This window comes from Neophocaena asiaeorientalis, unplaced genomic scaffold (assembly GCF_003031525.2).
Source record: "Neophocaena asiaeorientalis asiaeorientalis breed wild unplaced genomic scaffold, Neophocaena_asiaeorientalis_V1.1 scaffold19, whole genome shotgun sequence".
Taxonomy (NCBI): Eukaryota; Metazoa; Chordata; class Mammalia; order Artiodactyla; family Phocoenidae; genus Neophocaena; species Neophocaena asiaeorientalis.
The window spans coordinates 4131685-4156208 of record NW_020173388.1 but is presented as its reverse complement, the minus strand read 5'-3'; the positions used below and the strand labels follow the sequence as shown (position 1 = coordinate 4156208).

Below are 24524 nucleotides of genomic sequence, written 5' to 3'. Positions count from 1 at the left end.
ATCGAGGTACTCCTATGTTGGGTGCATATATATTTATAATTGTTGTATCTTCTTGGATTGATTCCTTGATCATTGTGTAGTGTCCTTCCTTGTCTCTTGTAACATTCTTTATTTTAAAGTCTGTTTTATCACATATGAGTATTGCTATTCCAACTTTCTTTTGATTTCCATTTGCATGGAATATCTTTTTTCATCCCCTCACTTTCAGTCTGTCTGTGTCCCTAGGACTGAAGTGGTTCTCTTGTAGGCAGCATGTATATGGGTCTTGTTTTTGTATCCATTCAGCAAGCCTGTGTCTTTTGGTTGGAGCATTTAATCCATTCACGTTTAAGGTAATTATCGATATGTATGTTCCTGTGACCATTTTCTTAATTGTTTTGGGTTTGTTTTTGTAGGTCCTTTTCTTCTCTTGTGTTTCCCACTTAGAGAAGTTCTTTTAGCATTTGCTATATAGCTGGTTTGGTGGTGCTGAATTCTCTTAGCTTTTGTGTGTCTGTAAAGCTTTTGATTTCTCCATCGAATCTGAATGAGATCCTTGCTGGGTAGAGTAATCTTGGTTTTAGGGTTCTTCCCTTTCATCACTTTAAGTATATCATGCCACTCGCTTCTGGCTTGTAGAGTTTCTGCTGAGAAATCAGCTGTTAACCTTATGGGAGTTCCCTTGTATGTTATTTGTTGTTTTTCCCTTGCTGCTTTCAATAATTTTTCTTTTTCTTTAATTTTTGCCAATTTGAGTACTATGTGTCTCATTGTGTTTCTACTTGGGTTTATCCTATGTGGGACTTGCTGTAGTTCCTGGACTTGGGTGGCTGTTTCCTTTCCCATGTTAGGGAAGTTTTCGACTCTAATCTCTTCAAATATTTTCTCGGGTCCTTTCTCTCTCTCTTCTCCTTCTGGGACCCCTATAATGCAAATGTTGTTGCATTTAATGTTGTCCCACAGGTCTCTTAGGCTGTCTTCATTTCTTTTCATTCTCTTTTCTTTATTCCATTCCGCAACAGGGAATTCCACCATTCTGTCTTCCAGATCACTTATCCGTTCTTCTGCCTCAGTTATTCTGGTATTGATTTCTTCTAGTGTAGTTTTCATTTCAGTTATTGTTCATCTCTGTTTGTTTCTTCTTTAATTCTTCTAGGTCTTTGTGAAACATTTCTTATATCTTCTCGATATTTGCCTCCATTCTTTTTCCAAGGTCCTGGGTCATCTTCACTATCGTTATTCTGAATTCTTTTTCTGGCAGGTTGCCTATCTCCACTTCATTTAGTTGTTTTTCTGGGGTTTTATCTTGTTCTTTCATCTGGTATATAGCCGTCTGCCTTTTCATCTTGTCTATCTTTCTGTGAATGTGGCTTTTGATCCACAGGCTGCAGGATCGTAGTTCTTGCTTCTGCTGTCTGCCCTCTGGTGGATGAGGCTATATAAGAGGCTTATGTAGGTTTCGTGATGGGAGGGACTGGTGGTGGGTAGAGCTGACTGTTGCTCTGGTGGGCAGAGCTCAGTAAAACTTTAATCTGCTTGAATGCTGATGGGTGGGGCTGGGTTCCCTCCCTGTTGGTTGTTTGGCCTGAGGCAACCCAACACTGGAGCCTATGGTGGACTCTTTGGTGGGGCTAGTGACAGACTGTGGGAGGGCTCACACCAAGGAGTACTTCCCAGAACTTCTGCTGCCAGTGTCCTTGTCCCCACGGTGAGCCACAGCCACCCCCTGCCTCTGCAGGAGACCCTCCAACGCTAGCAGGTAGGTCTGGTTCAGTCTCCCTTGAGGTCACTGCTCCTTCCCCTGGGTCCCAGTACGCTCACCACTTTGTGTGTGCACTCCAAGAGTGGAGTCTCTGTTTCCCTGAGTCATGTCGAAATCCTGTAGTCAAATCCCAGTAGCCTTCAAAGTCTGTAAGTCTAGGAATTCCTCCTCTCACTGCTGGACCCCCAGGTTGGGAAGCCTGACGTGGGGCTCAGAACCTTCACTCCAGTGGGTGGACTTCTGTGGTATAAGTGTTCTCCAGTCTGTGAGTCACCCATCCAGCAGTTATGGGATTTGATTTTACTGTGATTGCGCCCCTCCTGCAGTCTTATTGTGGCTTCTCCTTTGCCTTTGGATGTGGGGTATCCTTTTTGGTGAGTTCCAGTGTCTTCCTGTCGATGATTGTCCAGCAGCTAGTTGTGATTCTTGTGTTCTCCCAAGAGGGAGTGAGAGCACGTCATTCTACTCCACCATCTTGGTTCAGGTTGTTTTTCCAGAGTCTTGTATGTGAATTCGTGGTTGGTAGTGATGTTTTTAATCATAGTCTGTTGTTTTCTAAATAATAGATAATTAATTAAATTCACTCCAGCCTCATATCCTTTTTAATATTGAGTTTCAGTAGCAAATCACTTTCCTTTGTGTTTTACATTCATTTGTTTATCCCACATTTATTCCACCAGGCAGTGAAGTAGTTCAGACTCAATTCCAGTAGTTAGTAGTTTCTTTTTATATAAACATTGCCTACTCTTAGAGGAGGAAAAAACAAAACAAAAAAATTAGGAAGAATCTCTTCAATAAAAATACTTATGAAACCTATGTTGACAGTTCTTAGGTTGATATTTTCTGTGTATATTTTTGCTCTGCATAAATGCATTTCATAATCCCATTTATGTGTGGGTATATATATGAATGTTAATCTTTTGTGTATATTGTGGGACCTAAGAAAAATGGAAGTTTATCCAAATAAATGTTTGTCCAGTGTTAATCATTTCAGTTGAAAACCCGAGTTTTTAAAATGATAGCACAACTTTATGTCTTCAGATTGAACTAAGAGAACGAGAGATAGAACGACTGTCGGTTGCATTGGATGGGGGTCGCTCCCCTGATATCCTTTCTCTGGAGACTAAAAATAAAGCCAACGAAAAGCTTATTGCTCATTTAAATATTCAGGTAATGAGTTTTATAATTATTTCACTGAGCATATGAAATCATAAGTGTTTATAATGGTCTGTGGGTTTGTGAAAGTGACAGGGTTGTTTTCTTGGCTATTATTTACGGTGGAAAAAATTTGATGGAGTCTAAGTATCCAAAATTGGGTGCAGCTATTGAAAACTCATGTTTTTTAAGAATATTTAATGAGGTAGGAATATATACACCATAATGATAAATATTTAAAAGAAGAGAATAAACCATAGGTAAAATGTAACCTTCAATTTGCTTTAAAAAAAAATGTGTGTGTGTATAGAATTGATGACTAATAAGAGCCTGCTGTATAAAAAAATAAAAAAAACACTAGGTGAACACACACACACACACACACCAAAAAAATGTGTGTATGCATTCAGAAAGAGAAAACACTAGAAGAGAATACACCAAAGTACACTAGCAATGTTTATCTTTGTGTGATGGGATAGTCTTCTTTATGATTTTCTCCATTTTCAAAATTTTTATGACAGTATTTCTTTTATAATATATAAAAGGTGGTTTTTTAAAATAAATATAAAAATTAAACATATAGTTTTCACTTACCTATGTAGTGGTTTCCCTTGTCATGCATTTGACCTAAGAGTGAAAGAACAAGAGACTTATATGAAGCATGACAAATGACCTTTAGGAATTTATTTATTTGTTTTTTAATTGAAGTATAGTTGAGTTACAATGTGTGTTAGTTTCTGGTATACAGCAAAGTGACTCAGTTATATATATTATATATTATTCTTTTTCATATTCTTTTCCATTATGTTTTATTACATAATATTGAATATAGTTCCCTGTGCTATACAGTAGGACCTTGTTCTTTGTTTTATATACGGTAGTTTGTATCTGCTAATTCCAAACTCCTGATTTATCCATCCTTCATCCCCTTACCCCTTTGGTAACCATAAGTTTGTTTTCTATGTCTCTGAGTCTGTTTCTGTTTAGTAAATAAGTACATTTGTATTATTTTTTTTATTCCACATATAAGTGGTATCATATGGTATTTGTCTTTCTCTTTCTGACTTACTTCATTTAGTATGATAATCTCTAGGCCCATCCATGTGTCTGTAAATGGCATTATTTCATTCTTTTTTATGGCTAGGTAATATTCCATTGTGTGTGTGTATATATTTACACACCACAACTTCTTTATCCATTCTTCTGATGGACATTTAGGTTGTTTCCATGACCTTCAGAAATTTAAATGTCACTGCTGCCTAGACTGCAACCAGAATATAGTAAGCCCCAAATATCAGCAGTAACTCTCGAGCAGTGCTGTTGAATAGAAATAGGATATGAGCCACATATGTAATTTAAAACTTCCTAGTAGCCTGATTAAAAAAGTAAAAAGAAAACAGATGAGATTAATTTTAATAATGTATCTACCTAACTATAGCCAAAATATTACCATTTCAACATGTAATCAATGTTGTTAAATATCATTGCAACGTTTTACTTTTTTTTGTACTAAGTCTTTGGGATCCTGTTTGTATTTTACATTTATAGCACATCTCTGTTTGGACTAGCCACATTTTAAGTGCTCAGTAGCCATGTGTGGATGCTAGTGGCTACTATATTGGACAGCACTCTAGACTAATATTATCATCATAGTGATAATCTTGTCATATTTTTAAAACTGCATTGGGAAAAAGTTCACACAAATTTCTTACTTATCCTTTCTGTCCATGCTTGAAAATTGAAGACAGTGGATATATATTTTTACTAAACCACACATTGTGAGTTTTGCAAATAGAAACAGTATAAGTTTGCAAATGTAAAAGAGCTGGGGTTTTAACTTTTGGGTTTTTTTTAAATATAGTATTTTGAAATATTTTGGAAGTTCAGTATTTTAATAATTTTCCAATTTATATACCTTATGAATTACAAATTCAATTTAGGTTGACTTTCTTCAGCAAGCTAATAAAGACCTGGAAAAGCATATACAAGAGCTTATGGAAACCAAGGAAACAGTAACTACTGAAGTTGTTAATTTAAGTAACAAAAATGAAAAACTCTGCCAGGAATTAACTGAAATAGACCAGTTAGCACAGCAGTTGGAAAGACATAAAGAAGAAGTGCTCGAGACTGCCGACAAAGAACTTGAGGAAGCAAAGGTGTGTCTAGGTTGTGGAGGTGCTCATTAATTCTCCTAGAGTATGGTGAGCTTGAGACCTTTTGATGTCTTATTCAGGCCTTTTGGTTTGTTTTGTAATTCACGTTTTTCTAAGGTGTTGTTCACATCCCCTAAATTCTTGCCCTTTTTCTAGTTGTTTGTCTTTCTGAAGCACATCTCTTCCTAGGACAGCTCTCCAGACTCTATCCTCTTTTTCTACAAGATTTTCATCTCTGTCCTTTTATCTCTGCATTGTGAGCAGGCTTCTGAAGTTTGTCCTCTAGGTCATTTTGTGCTCATGAACCTTTAAAGGTATTTTTTAAAACTGTGTATGTCCTTGCACATTTTTAAGTTGATAGCTAACATTTTTCATCTTCAAGTTTAAATAGATGCAAAGGATGTAATTTCTAATCAATTGTAAGTATTGATCTCTTAAAACTGTCATATCATTCTTTTAAATATAGCCAGTATAATCCAAATGACCCTTCTTGAAAGCCTCACAAAATTTTATCCTATTTTAACATATTTTATGCTTGAATATCTTTTTATAATAACTCATATCAAATGTCTGCAGTTAAAAAAATACATGAATTGAAATTTTTTATTTTAAAAAATGTCCTGCGACTGTAAGGTTCAGAGTGTTAGTATTTAGTATTTTCCTCTAAATAGTGTTATCATTATAATTATTAGTAATCAGTGGATCAAAGTGACAGCTGTAGTACAAATGTTGATAAATACTTATTAAATTAAAAAGTAAAATTTTATTGGAAATACATCTCTTAGTAAGATATAATGGGAGAAAATAGTGCCTTAATCAAAGGCTTCGGCCAGCTCCAACATTTCATGGCACGAACCCGTGTCCCCGGCATCGGCAGGCAGACTCTCAACCACTGCGCCACCAGGGAAGCCCCTCAGGTTATCTTTTTGTCTGGTGCCTCGGAAGTTTTTTATAAGTAGAGATAGAATTACATTAGATGCATGCCCCTCTTTTGAAAAGTGGGGAAAAGGCAGTTTTGGAAGGGGAAGTGGGAAAGAAGAACTCACATGATACCTAGAGTACAAGCAGGTTCTCAGGTAGATAATTTTTAAGAAGGACTGTATGTGCAAATTTAAGAATCCAGATATTGATTCCTTAAAACTATATATACATATATATATAATATATATTGTAAATAATATATTATTTGTGTGTGTGTATATATATATATATATATATATATATATATATATGATAGTTTTACATAATACTTGGATAGTCTTTATGTTATCCCGGGAATGAGTATAACCTAGTTTGAAGATCCCTACTTTACATCAGTTGAATAATATGAGTTAATTTTATAGTGTCACCTCCACTAATTAGGAGAATAGGAGGAAACTACCTCAACATAATAAAGGCCATATTATGAAAAGCCCACAGCTAACATCATACCCAGTGACAAAAGACTGAAAACTTTTCCTCTAAGGTTAGGAGCAAGGGAAGGATGCCCATTCTTACTACTTCTATTCAACATAGTACTGGCAGTCCTAACCAGAGGAATTAGGCAAGAAAAAGAAATAAAAGGCATCCAATTAAAAGAAAGAAGTAAGATTATGTTTCCAGATGAGATGATCTTATGTGTAGAAAACCCTAAAGATTCCATTAAAAAGAAAAAAAAAACCAAAAACAGAACTAATAAATTCAGCAAACTTGCAGGATACAAAATCATTGCATAAAAACCTGGTGTATTTCTATATGCTAGTAATTAAAATATAAAAAGGAAATTAAGAAAATAATCCCATTTACAATAGCATCAAAAAAGAATAAAGTACTTAGGGATAAACTTAATCAAGGAGGCAAAAGACTTGTACCCTGACAGTTATAAAACACTGCTGAAAGAAATTAAGGCAGAAATAAATGGAACGATATCCTGTGTTCATGGATTGGAAGACTGTATACTGCTCGAATGTCCGTACTACCCAAAACAATGTGCAGATTCAGTGTAATACCTCTCCAAATCCCAATGGCATTTTTTACAGAAATAGGAAAAAAATCCTAAAATTCATGTGGAATCTTAAGGGACCCAGAATAGTCAAGACAGCCTTGAAAATGAAGAACATAATTATTGCGGTTTTAATTTTGCTTTTGTGGCTTTAGTTTCATTGCAACACTCCTATATCTCATTCCTCTCCTTTTCCACTTCCTTTTGCATATTCTGTGCTGTGCATACAACATATTGAACACAGCTTCACGTGTCCCATTGGCAGTAATCAAGAATGACACCTTGGCTCAATAGAAGATTCCTATTAGGTTATAATTTTTTTTTTTTTTTTTTGCGGTACGCGGGCCTCTCACTGTTGTGGCCTCTCCCGTTGCGGAGCACAGGCTCCGGACGCACAGGCTCAGCGGCCATGGCTCACGGGCCCAGCCGCTCCGTGGCACGTGGGATCTTCCCGGACCGGGGCACGATCCCGTGTCCCCTGTATCGGCAGGTGGACTCTCAACCACTGCGCCACCAGGGAAGCCCCTAGCTTATAATATTTTAATCTTGGCATTCAGTGCTCTCAGTTGCAGTGTAGAGGATCCAGGTTGGTAGTAGCAGGTGGTGAGAAAGCAAATAAGATAGGAAAGTCAGGAAATGACAGGGCCACAAGATGAATCCTAAAAATCAAGGATCAAGAAAAGTCCTACAAGTATACAGATAGAAAAAGATTTTCAAGTAGCCCTCTTGTTTCATATGTTACCGATAGGTCCCTGTAAGCATTCAGGATACCAATAAATTAGAGAAACCTAAACTTTGCCTCCTCCTCATTGAAACTGAGGCTTAGGGCTGGCTAATGCCTCGGGTCTCACTGGTGAGAGGGAACATGAACTGCTCGAAAAATGGCTTGGTCTCATTTGCACTGTGACTTAGTGATAAGTATTCTTGACTTTTAGGTATTTACCTAATAGGCTTTTTATTCCTAGAAAGAGATTAAAAAAAAGCTATCTGAAATGCGGAATCTTGAAGAAACAATGGGAAAACTTCAACTGGTAAGTAGGTGTTATATTGCACGGGTCCCCAACCCTCGGGTCGTGGACTGGTACTGGTCTGTGGCCTGTTAGGAACCGGGCCGCACAGCAGGAGGTGAGCGGCGGATGAGCACAGCTTCATCTGCTGCTCCCCATCACGCGCATTACCGCCTGAGCCATCCCCACCCCCATCCGTGGAAAAATGGTCTTCCACGAAACCAGTCCCTGGTGCCAGAAAGGTTGGGGACTGCTGTTATATTGAATTGCCAGCATTTTCATCAAGAAAATTTTTATGTTTTATTTTACTTTTTTTTTACTAAGATATAATTAACCTATCATGATATTCACTCTTTTAAGTGAACATTTCAGCGGTTTTGGTACAGGCACAAAGTAGTGCAACCATAGTTTGTCCAAATTATGGAAGACATTCTAAACCATGGCAGGATGTTTGGATTTTATTCTAGTGGACAGTAGAAAGCCATCTAAAGTGTAAGCAGAGTAAGACAAAGGCATCAGAGTTTCAAATGAATGAACTGGTTTCTTAGAAAATGGGGTAAAGTAATTTAAGGTATTAAAATGATCTTCATCTCTTAGGGGTCTCATTGCTACTCTGCTCCCACAGTTTTGTATCCACTCCCTGAGGGGCTGTCTGGTCAGTCTTTAACTTGCCATTGGCAAGGCTGGCATGGGCAAAAGAGTGAGGAGGAAGATAGGAGGTGCAATGGTGTTTTTCATTACTATCTAATTCCAGAACATTTTTTCACTCCAGGAAAAAGCTTCATATGCATTAGCAGTCACCCCTCATTTTCCTCTGCTCAGCCTCTGGCGACCACTGGTCTGCTTTCTGTTTCTGTAGATTTGCCTATTCTGGATATTCTGTATAAATAGAATTATATAATATGTGACCTTTTGTGTTTGGCTTTCACTTAGCACAATGTTTTCAAGGTTCAAGCATGTCATAGCATGTATCGTTACTCCTTTTATGGCTAAGTAATATTCCATTGTATGTATATATTTAGTTTCATTTATATTTTTATAATTCTTTAATATCATATATAATAGGTAGCAAGTTACACTCAAATTTGGAAAACCTGTTAGGAATTTTATATTCTTTAAATGACTTCGTGACTTGTCAGTTTACTAATATTTAAACTAAAAATTGATAGTTACTTTGTAAAATTTTGTTGACTTTTATTAAAAGCACTCAGTCGTCTTTTAATAATTTTATTTGGCATTACAAACCATTTTACTAGTCATATTGTTTGTTCCGGTGGTCTTCAAATGAGAAAACTCATAATCATCCCAGCATAAACCTAGATATAGCATATAGTCTTAGAGTCTAAAGCTGGCAGAAAGAATGTCTTGCTTACAGGTAGAAATTTCTAGGTGGTCATCCAAAAGATTGTTAAGAATTTTTTTAATAGCCTGTTAAATTGGATGAGTTTCCACTAATAATGAAAAGACTAATACTAATTTCCAAGTTTTCTCATTACTTATACTCTTTTTACAGTCAAGCTGTAATGTTCTGGTGGCAGTCATAAGGCAAATTAAAAAACAAAACCATTTGTGATATGCTGGCACATAGTAGGTGTTCAAATACTTGTTGATTTTTATATGCTCACTATAAACAGTGCATCACAATGGCTTCCTGTTTTACTCAACTGCAGGTATTCAGTTCAGCTCAATATTGAATAATTGAATTAGCTAAACCTGCTAAATGTTGTCTACTCTTGAGTTTCGTAGATATTTTTAAATTCTCCAGTGAGGTCAATAAATGTAAAGTAGATGTTTTGATGTTTTCACTACAGTGTAAGCTCTGTGAGGACAAGGATTTTTGTTGTTTGTTCAGTGCTGTTTTTATGCACACTGTATACAGTTATATGTGATTCATAATGCTTATCTCAGAACTCTGACCAAGTTTCAGTCTTGTTGCCTGACAGCAAGATGTTGCTGTACTTTCTGACCTTCTTATTTTTTCCATTGGTACTACATTTTATGTTTTTTTAAGGTTAATACTAATGATATCATTAGCTAACACTTATTAAGTACTTGCCATGTGCCAGACACTGTACAGAGTGCTTCACATTCACAGAGTCATCCATTCATAGATGAATCCTCAGTGTCCAGGTACTGATCTTACCCTCATTGTGCAGATGAGGCTGAGAGAGAAACCTTTGTACTTATGTATACCTATGGTAGTCTTAGAGCACTGTCTTAACTTCTGCTTTCCTTTAAACATAAAAAACTTTAAAATTTTTTATTGCACAAGTACATATTCATTTTTCAAAAAGACAGTATGCTAACAAATTAAAAGAAACAAATTAAAAGAAAATAAAATCCGATAGTTCTACTACTTTAGAAAGGAGCACTGTTGAATTTGGGTTTTATTGTTGCTTTTAGCCACAATTGATAATTAACTTTCATTGAAACCATATATATTTGACTGACTAAAAGTGTGTATGTGACTTACTCTTAAATAAATGTGCTTACAAATATCTATTTTAAGTGCTATATTTATAAAGTTGCTAGAAATCTTAATTATAGTGTTAAAATTTTCAGGAATTAAACTTATGTCATAAAGAAAAGGAGAGGCTGAGTGATGAACTCCTTATAAAATCAGACCTGGAAACTGTTGTTCATCAGCTTGAACAAGAAAAGCAAAGACTTAACAAAAAAATTGAAAGTTTCGCAGTTACAGGTAAAATATAAAATGTTGATAACTTAAAAAGTGATTGTGATGTCTTCTTAATGTATTATTTTTAGTAGTAGATGATCTTTCATTCATTCATTCAATAAATATTTGTTGAGTGCTTGCTGTGTATCAGAAACCAGAGTAGGCACTGAGATACAGTAGAAAACCTCTCTGCCTCAGGGACCTTACAGGGGCCTTTTACATTCTGACTAGTTGGTGCAGGGAACCCCGTTTGAATATTTTTCAATGTACATATATCCTTCTTTGAGGCATGCAGTAATAGAATTAATTACGACTACACGGAAGACCATTCTGAAATAGTGGAAAATTGAATTATAGAATCTTTTTAAGTAAATGCAGTTTTATCACCTTAAAGTACACACACACACACACACACACACACACACACACACACACACACACACACACACACACACACACACACACACTTGAAATAGGCTTTCTGCCAGGTACCCCATCCTAAATGAGTTGATTTAAGGAACTTGTAAGAATTCATTCATTTGTTCATTAATTCTACAAGTGTTTATGAACCGGTTTTGGTGCCAGGGTACATAATGGTAAACAAGATACACAAAGGCCCCTGCTCTTGTGGTGGCTTTAATCTAGTTAGGGAGACAAAACTAGTAGCACATAAGTGAAGAAGTTAGTTTTAGGTGGTAAGAATTTTCAAATACAATGGGAAGGGTATGCTAGAGATCGACTGATCCAAGGGCTTAGTGACAGGACACCAGCCATATGAAAATCTGGGGCAATTTTCCAGGCAGAGGGGATGGCAAGTGTGGAAGCCTGGTGCCATCAAACTCCATGTAGTGAAAGAAAGCCAGTGTGCTATTTTAAGAAGAAGCTATATCCTAGGCTCTTCAGCATTCATGTGGATAATCTGTCTAACCTTCTCTACTTACCAGCTGTATGACTTGAGCATGTTCCTTAGCATTGCTTCAGTTTCCATATCTGTTTGGTTAATGATGGCACCTAATCCAAAAGGTTGTTGTGAGGATTAAATGGGTTAATATATTATTAAAGTGCTTAGACCTACATATAAAACTTTGCAATTTACTTCCTTTCATGCTAGCTCTATCCTGCCATTTCAGTGTAATTTTTCAGATACCTGAAACTCCCTCGTTCCTTTGTGTTTTGAATATATCCCCCTGCACAAAACCTAGCCATGGATCAACCAAAGTACTCACGCACGAGCAGCTAAGCAGTCCTCGCGTGTGCACCTGACAGTATCAACGGCACCGTAACTTGTATGGTCCCAAACCACAGCACCCACCCCTCAGTGATGTATGGAAATCTTACTCTATACTTCTTACTGCTTAGTTGCCCAGTCTCTGCAGGGAACATTTTCAAGTGTTTTTCATTCTCAGTAAACCCATTCTAAGAGGATGATCTTAACCTTTGGTTTCCCCTAAGAAAATGGAAGCCATCAGGGAGGCATTCTGTCGGTTTCCTGTCCCCAGATCTTGAACCTGTCCATCTTTATCTTCCCTCCTGTTACTTGTACCTCTTATGAAAGGCCACTGCCTCCATCTGTTCTCTAGATCCCATTCTCTCTAATTTTAAAACGCTTTCATATTAATTATCTCCTTTCCTAACTTTAGCCTTTGTACTGTTTTTTCCCATTAGTATTCAAACATGCTTACCCTTCTCCCATTCTAAAAGCAAAAATTGTACCCATTCCTATCCAGCCACTTTTTCCTTCTCATCATAGCTTTAACACCTTAAAAAGTCATCTGTACTTTTCTGCTTGATCACCAACTACCCTTTATCACCTCAATCCACTCCAGTTGGCTCTGTCCTCACATCACCAATAAAACAGCTCTTGTTAAGGTCACCACTCACCTCCATTATGCTAAATGCAGTGGATACTTTTCCATTCATCAGTTTATTTGACTTAGCATTTAACACATTTGCCTGTTCCTTCCACTCTCATACTTTCTTACCTCTCTGGTCACCCCTCAGAATGAATTCCCCTATTCATCCTCCAGATTGCATTGCATGCTGTTCTTTTGTAGCTCTTGTCCTACTACAACTAGAATAATTATTTGACCTTGGCTATGTTTTTCATACTTGTATCCTTAGCTCATGCTGGGCATATAGTAAATACTCAGTAATTATCTGTGGAATGAATGAAAGAAAAGATGGGAAGTGAATCAGAATATGTCTTGAAAATCATTTCATGCTTTAGAGTTGTAAAGAATATCAGTTAAATTGAACTATATGAAATTGCCAGTATTAGGCTACTTATGACTCCTGAAAAGGTGATTTCTATGGTAAAAGTTAATAATTGTGTTTATTTAAAGAAAGACTAGTTGTTTTGACCTCTTTGTATATATACTATATTAAATTCAAGCTTAATGTTAAAATTGCCCACGTTATGATCAATTGTTTACAGGTAAATTTTATTTTAGTGCATTTTCAGGTCATCAGAATGTACCATGTGGTGATTTACTGCTTCACTGTGTAGTACTAAATAGTACCTATCCTTGTATATGACAAAAGCAGAGGACTTTGACTTATTGGATTTTATTTAAACTTTTAATTTTTGCTTTTGTTTTTTTTCTCTTTTCCTTTCAGCATTTACCTCTTTGATATCTGGCAGTTATAGGTGATATACGAAATAGCTAATGATTTTTAGTAACTTACATTGTAAAAGTTATTGATACAATTTATTTGGCTGATTATACATTTTATATGCAACATTGTTTTAATATTTTATACTTTAATTTGCAGAAAGAGAACTTACTTTGGAAGTTGAGAGGATGAGGCTAGAACATGGAATAAAACGACGAGACAAGTCACCTTCTCGTTTAGATACGTTTCTGAAAGGTATAGAAGATGAACGAGATTTTTATAAGAAAGAGCTAGAAAGACTCCAGCATTTAATACAGCGAAGATCTTGCTCTCGAAGTCATTCTACATGTGAAAAAATTCCAGTATTTAAGACACTAGAAAAGGTAATATCTCTTTATGAGAGTAATTGATAAGGCAAGAAAGTATCTTTATGAGCAAACTTTTATGGTTTATTATTGTATTAAATGTAACGTTATTCTACTTGCTTTTAAGAAGTCTTTCTTAATTTTGATTTTTGTTTTCTTCCATGACCTGTACTTTAGGAACACTGTATTAATTAGGAAAACTACTTAAGAACAAAGCAAAGCATACTGACTCCTGGAAATTAAGGAAAGATTGACTAGCTCATTATATATATGGGAGGAGTGCAGGGGCATCTGAGCTTCCAGAAACTGGAACCAGGAACTCATGCTATTGGATATTTCCTCTCTTTCTATCCTTTACTTTCTGTATCAGATGCATTTTGTCTCTTGAAGCAAAGTGGCTTTGTTTATATGGCTTCATGCCATTCCCAGCCTTGGACCAGTCAGAAAGCCAGGCCACATTGTACAGACCAGTCATCTTCCATGATAACTATGCAACAGGGGAAGGTACAAAATGTCAGTGAGTACTGGACAGATCATCCCATTTGTGCACTACAGTCACATTTGCAACTCGGTAGTCTAAAGACATATATTACTTAAAGTTAACCATGACTCATAAGAGATTAAAAGCATGTGTCTCTATTTTAGGTCTTAATTATTTTCAACATTTTATAAATATCATTTGGGTTCTTTAGATTTTTCTTTATTTTATGATTTGGAGCTATGTGAGTCCTGGAGGCTTATGTGAGCCTAATGTTGTCTACACACTAGATAAAATTAGGGGAAGTTAGGAGTAAAATCATTAAAACTCAGAACATTTGATTTCAGACTTGGCTCTATTAACCAACTATGTCATCTTTTTCCTGAAGATCTCTGTCCATTGTCAAATGGTTTTGAGTCATTTTCTGATTAGACTGTTTTTTAACCTCATTGGCTAGTGGCTGAATTTGACTTACAAAGTTTAGTTTAAACACTATGCTGTGTTATCTGTTACAAGCACAATGAATTGGTGGAAAATGCAGTGTAAGTTAATTTATGTGTACTAAGTTGTTTTCAAGCTCCATATATACCTAAGGATCGGGAAAAATCACTGAATTGATCACCTTCATTGTGTCAGACAATCTTGTACAAGAGGGTTGATGAGTTTAATCAAGTATTTATTAAATAGAACTGAGTAGATAAGTACCTTAACGCTTTTAAATATTTGATTTGTTTGCTTGGTGTGAATTCATAATTGAAAGACAAATTGAGATGTACTGGTAAGGTACTGGTGAAATTAGGAGAGATTTTCCCCCCTTCAACTTATTTACTTCTTGAAATATTCTAATGTTACCTGACATAGATAAAGAATTCACTTTCTAAAGTTTAGAAAGTTGGGACATTGATAGCATTTTAAAGTCCCAGTAATAAATTTCAGGCATGGTAGGGAATAATAGGTGATGTACATGAGTGAAATGGATGGAGTGTAAGACAGTTGTGAGTGCTGGGAACTAGAGTAAATTCCCACCTAAAATTGGGTATTTTAAACGTGCTTAGAAACGCTTGTTGGCAGACAACAGACTTCTCTAAAGCTGAATTAGGTACAGGCTGTGAGTTTTCAACCCCTGCTTTATGGCAAATTGTTAGGCAGAGTTTCTTGGGATTGCAGCAACTCAGTAAAATATTGACATTTTTAATATCAATGATTTTTGTCAACAGTACACCCATTGATTCTCTGTTGTCTGTGTAGGGACGGCACTGTCCTCTTTCATGTTGTACTGACTAGGGTTCCAAATGTGAGTTTTGAGTATAGTGTAGCAGAAAGTGCTTTGGATTTGGAAACCTGATAGAAGTTTCAACTCTGCACACTGGCTTTATGACCTTAGACAAGTTACCTAACTTCACGTTTCCTCATTTGCAAAGTGAGGAAAGTAACTACAGCCTCTTGTGAAAGTTACATGAGATAATTTGTAGAAGGGTTCAGCATAACACCTAGTTCCTAGTAAATGTTTCATTTCCTTATTATTTGCTGGTTCAAAGCACATCAGGTCTAGGTAGAAAGTTAGGTTCAGTTCAGTAGACATATACTGAGAATGTACTATGAATGAGACACCCAGAATATGAGATAAAGAAGACCTATTTCCTATCCTCACAGTCTTTAGCATTGTGTGTGTGCCTATGTGTGTGTGTGTGTGTGTGTGTGTGTGTATTAGGAACAATGGAGTGGTAAAAGGGAATTATTAACACAAATATAAATGCCTACATACAAGATCTATTTGGAAAAGTAGAGAATTCATTCATTTTACTGGGTACCATGCTAGGTGCTGAAGATGTGGTAAGACCAGATACCTACTGTGTCCCTGATAGAGCTTACATTTTAGTGGTAAAGACACATTAAACACCCAGTCATGTAAATAACTTTATAATCTCATGTAAAGTAAGTGTTAATGAGGAAAGAATACAGGAAAGATTCAGAATGCTATGAGAGTACATTGAGGGAGATCTGAATTAGGTTGGAGAATCCTGAAGGACTCCTTAGAGAAAGTGATGTTTAAGCTGAGACCTAGACAGTAATGAAAATAGACTGTCAAATCCTTATTCATTGAGCTCTCCTTTCTAAAACATAGGCAGCCCACCTCCTTTCGGTAAGATATTTTTATTTAGATACTGTTAAGTTACAGATTTTCTTTTATTGTTATTTAAACCTTGATTAAGTCCTCACCCTAATTGCTTTTGTCCTATAATACATCTTGTCCTTTAAGGTGTCCATATAGCTAATCTCATCCATTATGCCTTGATTTTGCTTGTTTAACCAAGAGGATAACTTATTTCCAAGTGGCAGGTGAAGGGAACTTCACAGATATCTACCATTTACCAAGTCTACATTGGTCATGGTATGTGCACAGTAGATATTGAATAACATAGATCAGGATGCTTCCCAGTGTACCAAATTATCAGATTATCACTATCTGGAGCTTCTGCATTTAGTACTTGAACATTAATATACCACAGATCCCAAGTCTACATTTACTGTATTTATTTTCTACAATAGCTATGAAGATAGTGGATTTTTTGAATTGTACTGGAATAATAGGAAAAATCTTGTTTTAGAAATGTTGGAAGTTGTTGCTTATTCAGTGAACATCCCTAATGTACACCGTCTGGTAGAAATATTTATATTGGGACTTTCCTGGTGGTCCAGTGGTAAAGAATCGGCCTTCCAATGCAGGCCACGCAGGTTCGATCCCTGGTCGGGGAACTAAGATCCCACATGCCGCAGGGCAACTAAGCCTGCGCACGCCACAACTACTGAGCTCGCCCGCCTCAACTAGAGAGCCCGTGTGCCGCAAACTACAGAGCCCACACTCCACAACTGGTGCACACCACAACTTCAGAAGAGAAAACCCACACTCCACAACTGAAGAGAATCCCGCATGCCGCAACGAAGGGCCCGTGAGCTGCAACTAAGACCCGATGCAGCCAAAAATAAATAAATCTTTAAAAAAAGAAATATTTATATTTATCTGATTGCAAAAATAGGCCTCACATAGGTTTGAAGCTGGGATAGTTGGGGGTTGGTGTGCTAGGGAAATTGATCTTAGATTCAGTCACAGAAGACACTGAGGAATGTGCTAGGCTGTACAGTTACTTGTACTGGATGAGCAGCTATACACATACCCTCTTAATTCCTCCCCTGGAGAGGGTTATAAAGTAGGGATTCCCAACAATCAGTATGAATCAGAATCACCTGGAGGGCTTGATAAACCAGTTACTGGGCCCTGTCCCCAAAGTTTCTGATCGAGTAGGTCTGGGGTGGGCCCCAAAACTTGCATGCCTAACAAGTTCCCAGATGCTACATGCTTCTTGTCTGGGGATTATGCTTTAGTTACCACCAGTATAAACAACTCAGGGAGAATGACAGTTGAAACATCTCATGGAATCTGATCAAGTAGTATCAGTGGCAACTGAGTCCCTTGCTGGGAACTTGAAGGCCAGGAAATTTGCCCCAGTACTGCCAGCACTCTCTGTCCTTCTCTCCTTATAGATTAAAAATTGTGTTCCTTAATTACATTAAAGGAAGTTGTGTTCTTTTTGTCTGTTAGCATCTTTCAGTCAGTCTCATCATCAGCATCCTTGTGGCAACCAAATGGTGATAATTATAACAAATGATAACTTCTGTTTTTGAATTATGTTTCAGGGTGATTACAACTCAGAAATTCATCTGATCACAAGAGAAAGAGATGAACTTCAGCATATGCTAGAAAGATTTGAAAAACATATGGAGGATATACAGTCCAATGTTAAATTATTGACAGCAGAAAGAGATAAACTAAGTGTCTTATATAATGAAGTAAGATATTGATTATAATTAAGCCAACAGATTATATAGCACCAGTTAACTGTAATGCTACCAGTATATATCCTTTAAATTACTGTAATATATGGACCTTAGTGATTTTCCTTCAGAGTTAGAATTAGTAAGTAACAGTTTCTACTATCATCCTGTTCCCAAAGCAGAGATTTCTATTGCTTTTTCTTATTTATTCTTCCTCTTTTCTAGCTTATCTATGGGTCAGGTCAGTTAGGGATAATTCCCTATTTCTAAAACTGCTGAATGAGTCTCAGCCTGACTCTGAGCCAAGTGTATCCTTGGGATTCAGACATGTTGGGGTATGTCTATGAAACAGTGGGTAGCACTCACTAATTGGATATTAAGGACTTAGCCTCTAGGGATAGGGAGGGGAGATTCAATACAGTTTGGGCTAATTATAAAGCCTCAGTTGTTAGAGGGCAAGGTGAGTCTGAGCAAAGCATGGTGTTTATCACCAAAATTTGTTCCCATACCAATCTCCCATGAAATCCTATTGCTATTTTTAGAGGGAGAAAGGACATACGGGTTAAGAGGCCAAGTTGAAAAAGCCGTTTTCACTTCTGGTGCTTTTTTGGGATTCTGCAGTACAAATTGATCCACTTCTGGGCTTTTGCCACTGTTAGCTTAGATTTCTGCTTTCTTGGGACTGCTTAGTTTATTACTAGTTGTCCATGTGCTATTTGGTTTCCCACATTTTGTGGCTGGCACTTCCCTCAATCTCCTTGTCCTTTGTTTTTATTATTACTATTATTACATTAATCCTTTTACTCTCATTTTGGTGGCATTTGGGAAGAGAGCAAAAGTAGCATATGTTTAGTTGCCTTTTTTAAACTGGGAGCATGTCCAATGTTTTTTAATTTATATCTTTAATACATTAAGGCTCAGGAAGAATTATCTGCACTCAGACAAGAATCTACCCAAACCGCAATCTCCCATAATACTGTTAGTCTTATGGAAAAGGAAAAAGAACTTGCATTATCTGACTTAAGAAGGATTATGGCAGAAAAAGAAGCTTTAAAAGAAAAGTTAAAAGTACGTATTGACTTAATTGACTTATTTTTAAAAGATAATTTATTGAGAAAAGGGGAGGTCTTTTTATATGTTTTCCTGTGACATGACTATTTTGAATCTAGATCAGGGGTTGGCAAACAATGACACATGAGCCAAATCCAGAACGCTGTGTTTTTGTATGGCCCGTGTGCTAAGAATGGTTTTTACATTTTAAAATCATTGAAAAAATATCAAAAGAAAAATATTTCATGAGACGTGAAAATTATGAAACTCAAATTTCATTGTTGATAATACTCATTAATTGGAATACTCATTGGAATACTCATTCGTTTATGTGTTTTGTGTAGCTTTTTTTGTGCTGCAGTGGCAGAGTTGAGTAACTGCAATAAAAACTGTATGGTCCACAAAGCCTAAATTTTTATCATCTGGTTCTTTATAGAAAAGAACCAACCTCTGATCTCAATAGGAAGTCCTTCATGTGGAGGGGCATTATCTTTTTTTGCAAAACAACTTCATTGAGATATTCACTTTACTATATAATTCACCCATTTAAAGTGTACAATGCTTTGGCTTTAGTATATTCACAGCCTTGTTCAACCATCACCACAATCAATTTTAGAGGATTTTCATTACCTCGAAAAGAAACCCTGTACCCAGTAGCAGCCACTCTTAATTTTCCCCAGCCTCCTCAGGCCTAGACAACCACTAATCTACTTTCTATCTCTAGATTTACCTACTTGGGACATTTCATATAAATTGAATCATTCAGTATGTGTTTCTTTATGTCTGGCTTCCATAGCTTAGCATAATGTTTTCAAGGTTCATCCATTATGTAGTATGTATCAATACTTTATTCCTTTTTATTGTGGAATAATATTCCATTTTATGGATAGAAAATATTTTATCATTGGGGTGGTTTCTGCTTTTTGGCTGTTATGAATAATGGTGCTATGAACATTTGTGTACAACTTTTTATGTGGATATATGTTTTCACTTATCTTGGACGTATACCTAGATTCATATGATAACTATAACTAACCATATGAGCAACTGCCAAGCTGTTTTCCAAAGTGGCTTTACCATTTATATTCCCACCAACAGTGTACAAGAGTTCTAATTTCTGTACATCCTCACCAATACTTGTTATTAGGTTTTTTATTATCATCATGCTGGTGGGCGTGAAGTAGTATCCATTGTGGTTTTCATTTGCATTTCTCTGTTAGCGAATGTGCTTATTTTCAGTGCTTATTTGGTCACTTGTATATCTTCTTTAGTGTCTATTCAGATCCTTTGCCCATTTTTAAGTGGGGTTGTCTCATTATTATTGAATTATAAGAATACTTTGTATCAATATATTCTCAATATAGTCCCCTTATCAGATATATGATTTGCAGATACTTTCCCCCATTCAGTGGGTTGTCTTTTCATTTTCTTAGTATTGTCCTTTGAAGCACAGATAGTTTTTAATTTTGATGAAGTCCAGTTTATCTATTTTTTCTTTTATTGTGTGTGCTTTTGGTATAATATCTAGGGACAGTATATTTTATAATCTCCCCCAAAATTTTAATATACATAAAGCACTTAATACTACTCAGTACATTATAAGAACTCAATATTAAACTATTACTGTTAACTATTACAGAGTCCATAGTTTACTTCCAATAAATATTATTGAATTAATGCTTAGAAATTAGTCGCTAAGATTAAGAATAAAAACATTTAAGTATTATAAGGGTAGTCTTTATGTCATAAATTTTCAGTTAAAGTTTTACCCCTACAAAATACTTTTAATTGGGATCCTTTGGAATATTGCCTTCCAAAAAGTGCTTTTTTATAAAAATAATTGTTAAAATTACCAAATGGAAAACTGTGCAATATGGCAAGTTTTAGTACAAGCTACTGGTTTAGCCTTTTCCATATCATTGAAATGACTAAGGAATGTAAAAACAGGATTAAAAAAATGTACTTATACCAAAAACTCAGAAAAAGTGACATTCATATGACCAGAATCTTTCTGGATTACAAGAGTCAGGATTTATGAGTTTGCAATAGGTCTTTTACATAAAAACTGAACTAATCCTCTCATTCTTTAAGTCTTCTCTAGTAGTTTCCTGTTGTTCCACTATCTATCTACCCAGTTGTTGAACCCAGGCACTGAGTCCTCTTTCCCTGAAAGCTCCTATCTCTCATTTAATCACAAAGTCCTATTGATGCTACCTCTTAAATAATAGTTAACATTTATTAAGCCCTTTCCATGTGGGAAGCTCTGTTCTGAGTGCTTTTTACAAGAGCTATCTCAATAAATCTTCACAATTGCCTTTTTAGTCAGGTAATGCTTACAGATGTGGTCTCTGAGTTACAGTGAGTTTAAATAATTTGCCCAACCAACAGACACGTGAAAAGATGCTCAACATCGCTAATCATCAGAGAAATGACATTCAAAACCGCAACGAGATACCACCTTATACCTGTCAGAATGGCTGTCGTCAAAAAAAAAAAAAACACAAATAGCGAATGTTGGCAAGGTTGTGGAGAAAAGGGAACCCTTGTATACTGTTGGTGGGAATGTAAATTGGTGCAGCCACTGTGGAAAACAGTACACAGGTTCCTCAGAAACCTAAAAATGCAACTACTGTATGATCCAGCAATTTCACTCCTGGGTATATATCTGAAGAAAAGGAAAACACTAATTCGAAAAGATATATGTTCATAGCAGCATTATTTATAGTTGCCAAGATATGGACGCAACTTAAGTGTCCATCAACAAATGAATGGATAAAGAAGATGTGATATATATACATATATATATATATATATATATATACACATACACACACACACACAATGGAGTACCCACTCAGCCATAAAAAAAGAATTAAATTTTGGCGTTTGCAACAACATGGGTGGACTTGGAGGGTATTATGCTTAGGTAAGTCAGAGGAAGAGAAATACTGTCTGTTATCACTTATATACAGAATCTAAATAAAACAAACTAGTGAATATAACAAAAAAGAATCAGACTCACAGATATAGAGAATAAACTAGTGGTGACCAGTGGGGAGAGGGAAGGGGAGAGGAGCAAAATGGGGTAGGAGATTAAGAGGTACAAACACCTATGTATAAAATAAATAAGCTACAAGGATATATTGTACAGCACAGGGAATACAGCCAGTATTTTATAAAAACTATAAATGAAGTATAATCTTTAAAAATTGTGAGTCACTATGTTGTACACCTAAGACATATAATATTGTGGATCAACTATACCTTAATTTTAAAAAAGCAGTAATAATAATTTGTCCAAGATCACCTGCTAATGAAGTCACAAAGAATCTGGCTCCTCAGCTCACACTGGTTTCTCTTCAATCAGCCTACTTGTTTCTGTTCCCCTGCTACCATCCTATTCTGGCCATTGTTCTCTCTCAACTGCACTAGTGTATTAGCGGCCTCTCAAATCTGTATTTCACACTGAAGTCAGAGTCATCTTTCAAAGATGTAAATCCGATCACATCACTTCCTATTTAAAATCCATTAACTGTTTTCAGGGACTTCGATGATTGGCCCTTGCCTACTTCAAGGTCTAGCTTCTTTTCCCCAAGCTCATCCCCCCCATTCCTCACCCCTCAGTTTCTCAATGCCAGGCTTAATGGACTTTTTCTTGCCCTCAACTTTCTAAGGAAAAAATCCTTCACCCCTTCCAGTCCCCTCACCTGGCTAATTCCTGTTCATCCTTTATAGCCAAGTTAAACATCATTTCCTCACAAAGGAAATGAACCCTAGATCCTAGACTCCCTTTCAGTATGTCGCCATAAAGTTCCTTTTCCTAGCAGAATATTCATGGATTTTATTTTAATATCTGTTTAAGGTTTGTCTTTAATAGACTATAATGTCTATGATATCAGAGACTTTATCCATTTTACTGTATTCCTAATACCTTACTTGGTGCTGGGTATATAGTAGGTACTCAATACCAGTCCAATGATTTAATAAACAAAAAAATGCATACAGCACAGTGATCTTTTCAATGAAATATATAATCCAAACATCAGATGTCTTTACTTATTTTTAATGAATAACATGGATGGAAGTAAGAATTTGCACGAAAAATTCTCACAGAACGCCAACATATCACTTGTCCTAGACTTAGCATCAGCAAAAGTTGGATAAGGTAATATAACCAAAAATAACAACACTCATGTTTACACTGTTGACCAGCTCATTGTTGAAACTGATCACTTGCATGGCCCTGTAGTGTTCTGCTTCCTGTGTCTTTCTGATCCCATCTGTTCTTCCTTTATACTCTTTTTCTCTTTCATCTCCTCTCATGAGGGCATTCTCCTGAGCTTACTTAACCTGCTGGGTTTCTCCCTTTATAGTTGTGCTAATGGATTGATCTGTGTAAATCTTTATAAATGAACCCATACCAATCTGTGTCTTGTTATAGTCATACATGGAGGTAAAGCATAAAAGATGAGAACCTCTTGTGTTTTTGTTTTCAACCAAAAGCAGTGTTTTGGTAAAATTTCGAATGATTTTCTTTCTAAAACATTTCTATGTTATAAAAAGACAGATAAAATAGTACTGTAGACTTGCATTGCTTACTTTGGTAATTTTGTTTTATTATCTTATGTGAGTGAACATCTATAAAATTCTCTTACAGCATCTCCATGAAATGAGTATTTTGGGAAAATCAGAATTAGAGAAAACTGTTGAACATTTGACATGTGTTAATCACCAGGTAATTTATCAAACTGAATTTGAGGTATATTTTGTTATATGAATGACTATTTTAATTATAGTTTTAATGTACTGTATGTTTTTTTTGTTTGTTTTTCTTTATCTTTTTTTAATTCACATCTTTATTGGAGTATAATTGCTTTACAATATTGTGTTAGTTTCTGCTCTATAACAAAGTGAATCAGCTATATGTATACATACATCCCCATATCCCCTCCCTCTTGTGTCTCCTCCCGCCCTCCCTATCCCACCCCTCTAGGTGGTCACAAAGCACTGAGCTGATCTCCCTGTGCTATACAGTTGCTTCCCACTAGCTATCTATTTTACATTTGGTAGTGTATATATGTCCATGCCCTCTCTCACTTCATCCCAGCTTACCCTTCCCCCGCCCAGCCCCCATGTCCTCAAATCCATCCTCTACATCTGTGTCTTTATTCCGGTCCTGACCCTAGGTTCATCAGAACCATTTTTTTTTTTAGATTCCATATATATGTGTTAGCATATGGTATTTGTTTTTTTTTTTTTATGTTTTTAAAATTAAAAAATAATATGTTAGAGAAACTGTATAACAGTGACTAGGAGTATGTACTCTGAAGGTTGACTGCTTAGATTCAAATCCATCTTTGTCACCTGTTACCTGTAGGCAAGTTTCTTAAACTTTTTATCGCTTAATTTCTTTATTTGTAAGATAGAAATGGTGCTAATACTTACTTCTTAGAGTTTTTGTGAAAATTAA

The 24524-nt window shown here is 36.1% G+C and overlaps 1 protein-coding gene across 3 annotated transcripts in view; it reads left to right on the top strand.

The window, feature by feature from the left end:
* Positions 1 to 24524, top strand: part of CEP135 (centrosomal protein 135) — a 76398-nt gene that overhangs the window by 16243 nt on the left and 35631 nt on the right. For all 3 annotated transcript variants that reach the window (XM_024746741.1, XM_024746739.1, XM_024746740.1), the window contains exons 7-14: positions 2783 to 2911; positions 4837 to 5052; positions 7996 to 8061; positions 10600 to 10738; positions 13487 to 13710; positions 17867 to 18019; positions 18920 to 19072; positions 23712 to 23789. In XM_024746741.1, the coding sequence (XP_024602509.1) occupies positions 2783 to 2911; positions 4837 to 5052; positions 7996 to 8061; positions 10600 to 10738; positions 13487 to 13710; positions 17867 to 18019; positions 18920 to 19072; positions 23712 to 23789 (1158 nt within the window). The remainder of the gene's footprint in view (positions 1 to 2782; positions 2912 to 4836; positions 5053 to 7995; positions 8062 to 10599; positions 10739 to 13486; positions 13711 to 17866; positions 18020 to 18919; positions 19073 to 23711; positions 23790 to 24524) is intronic.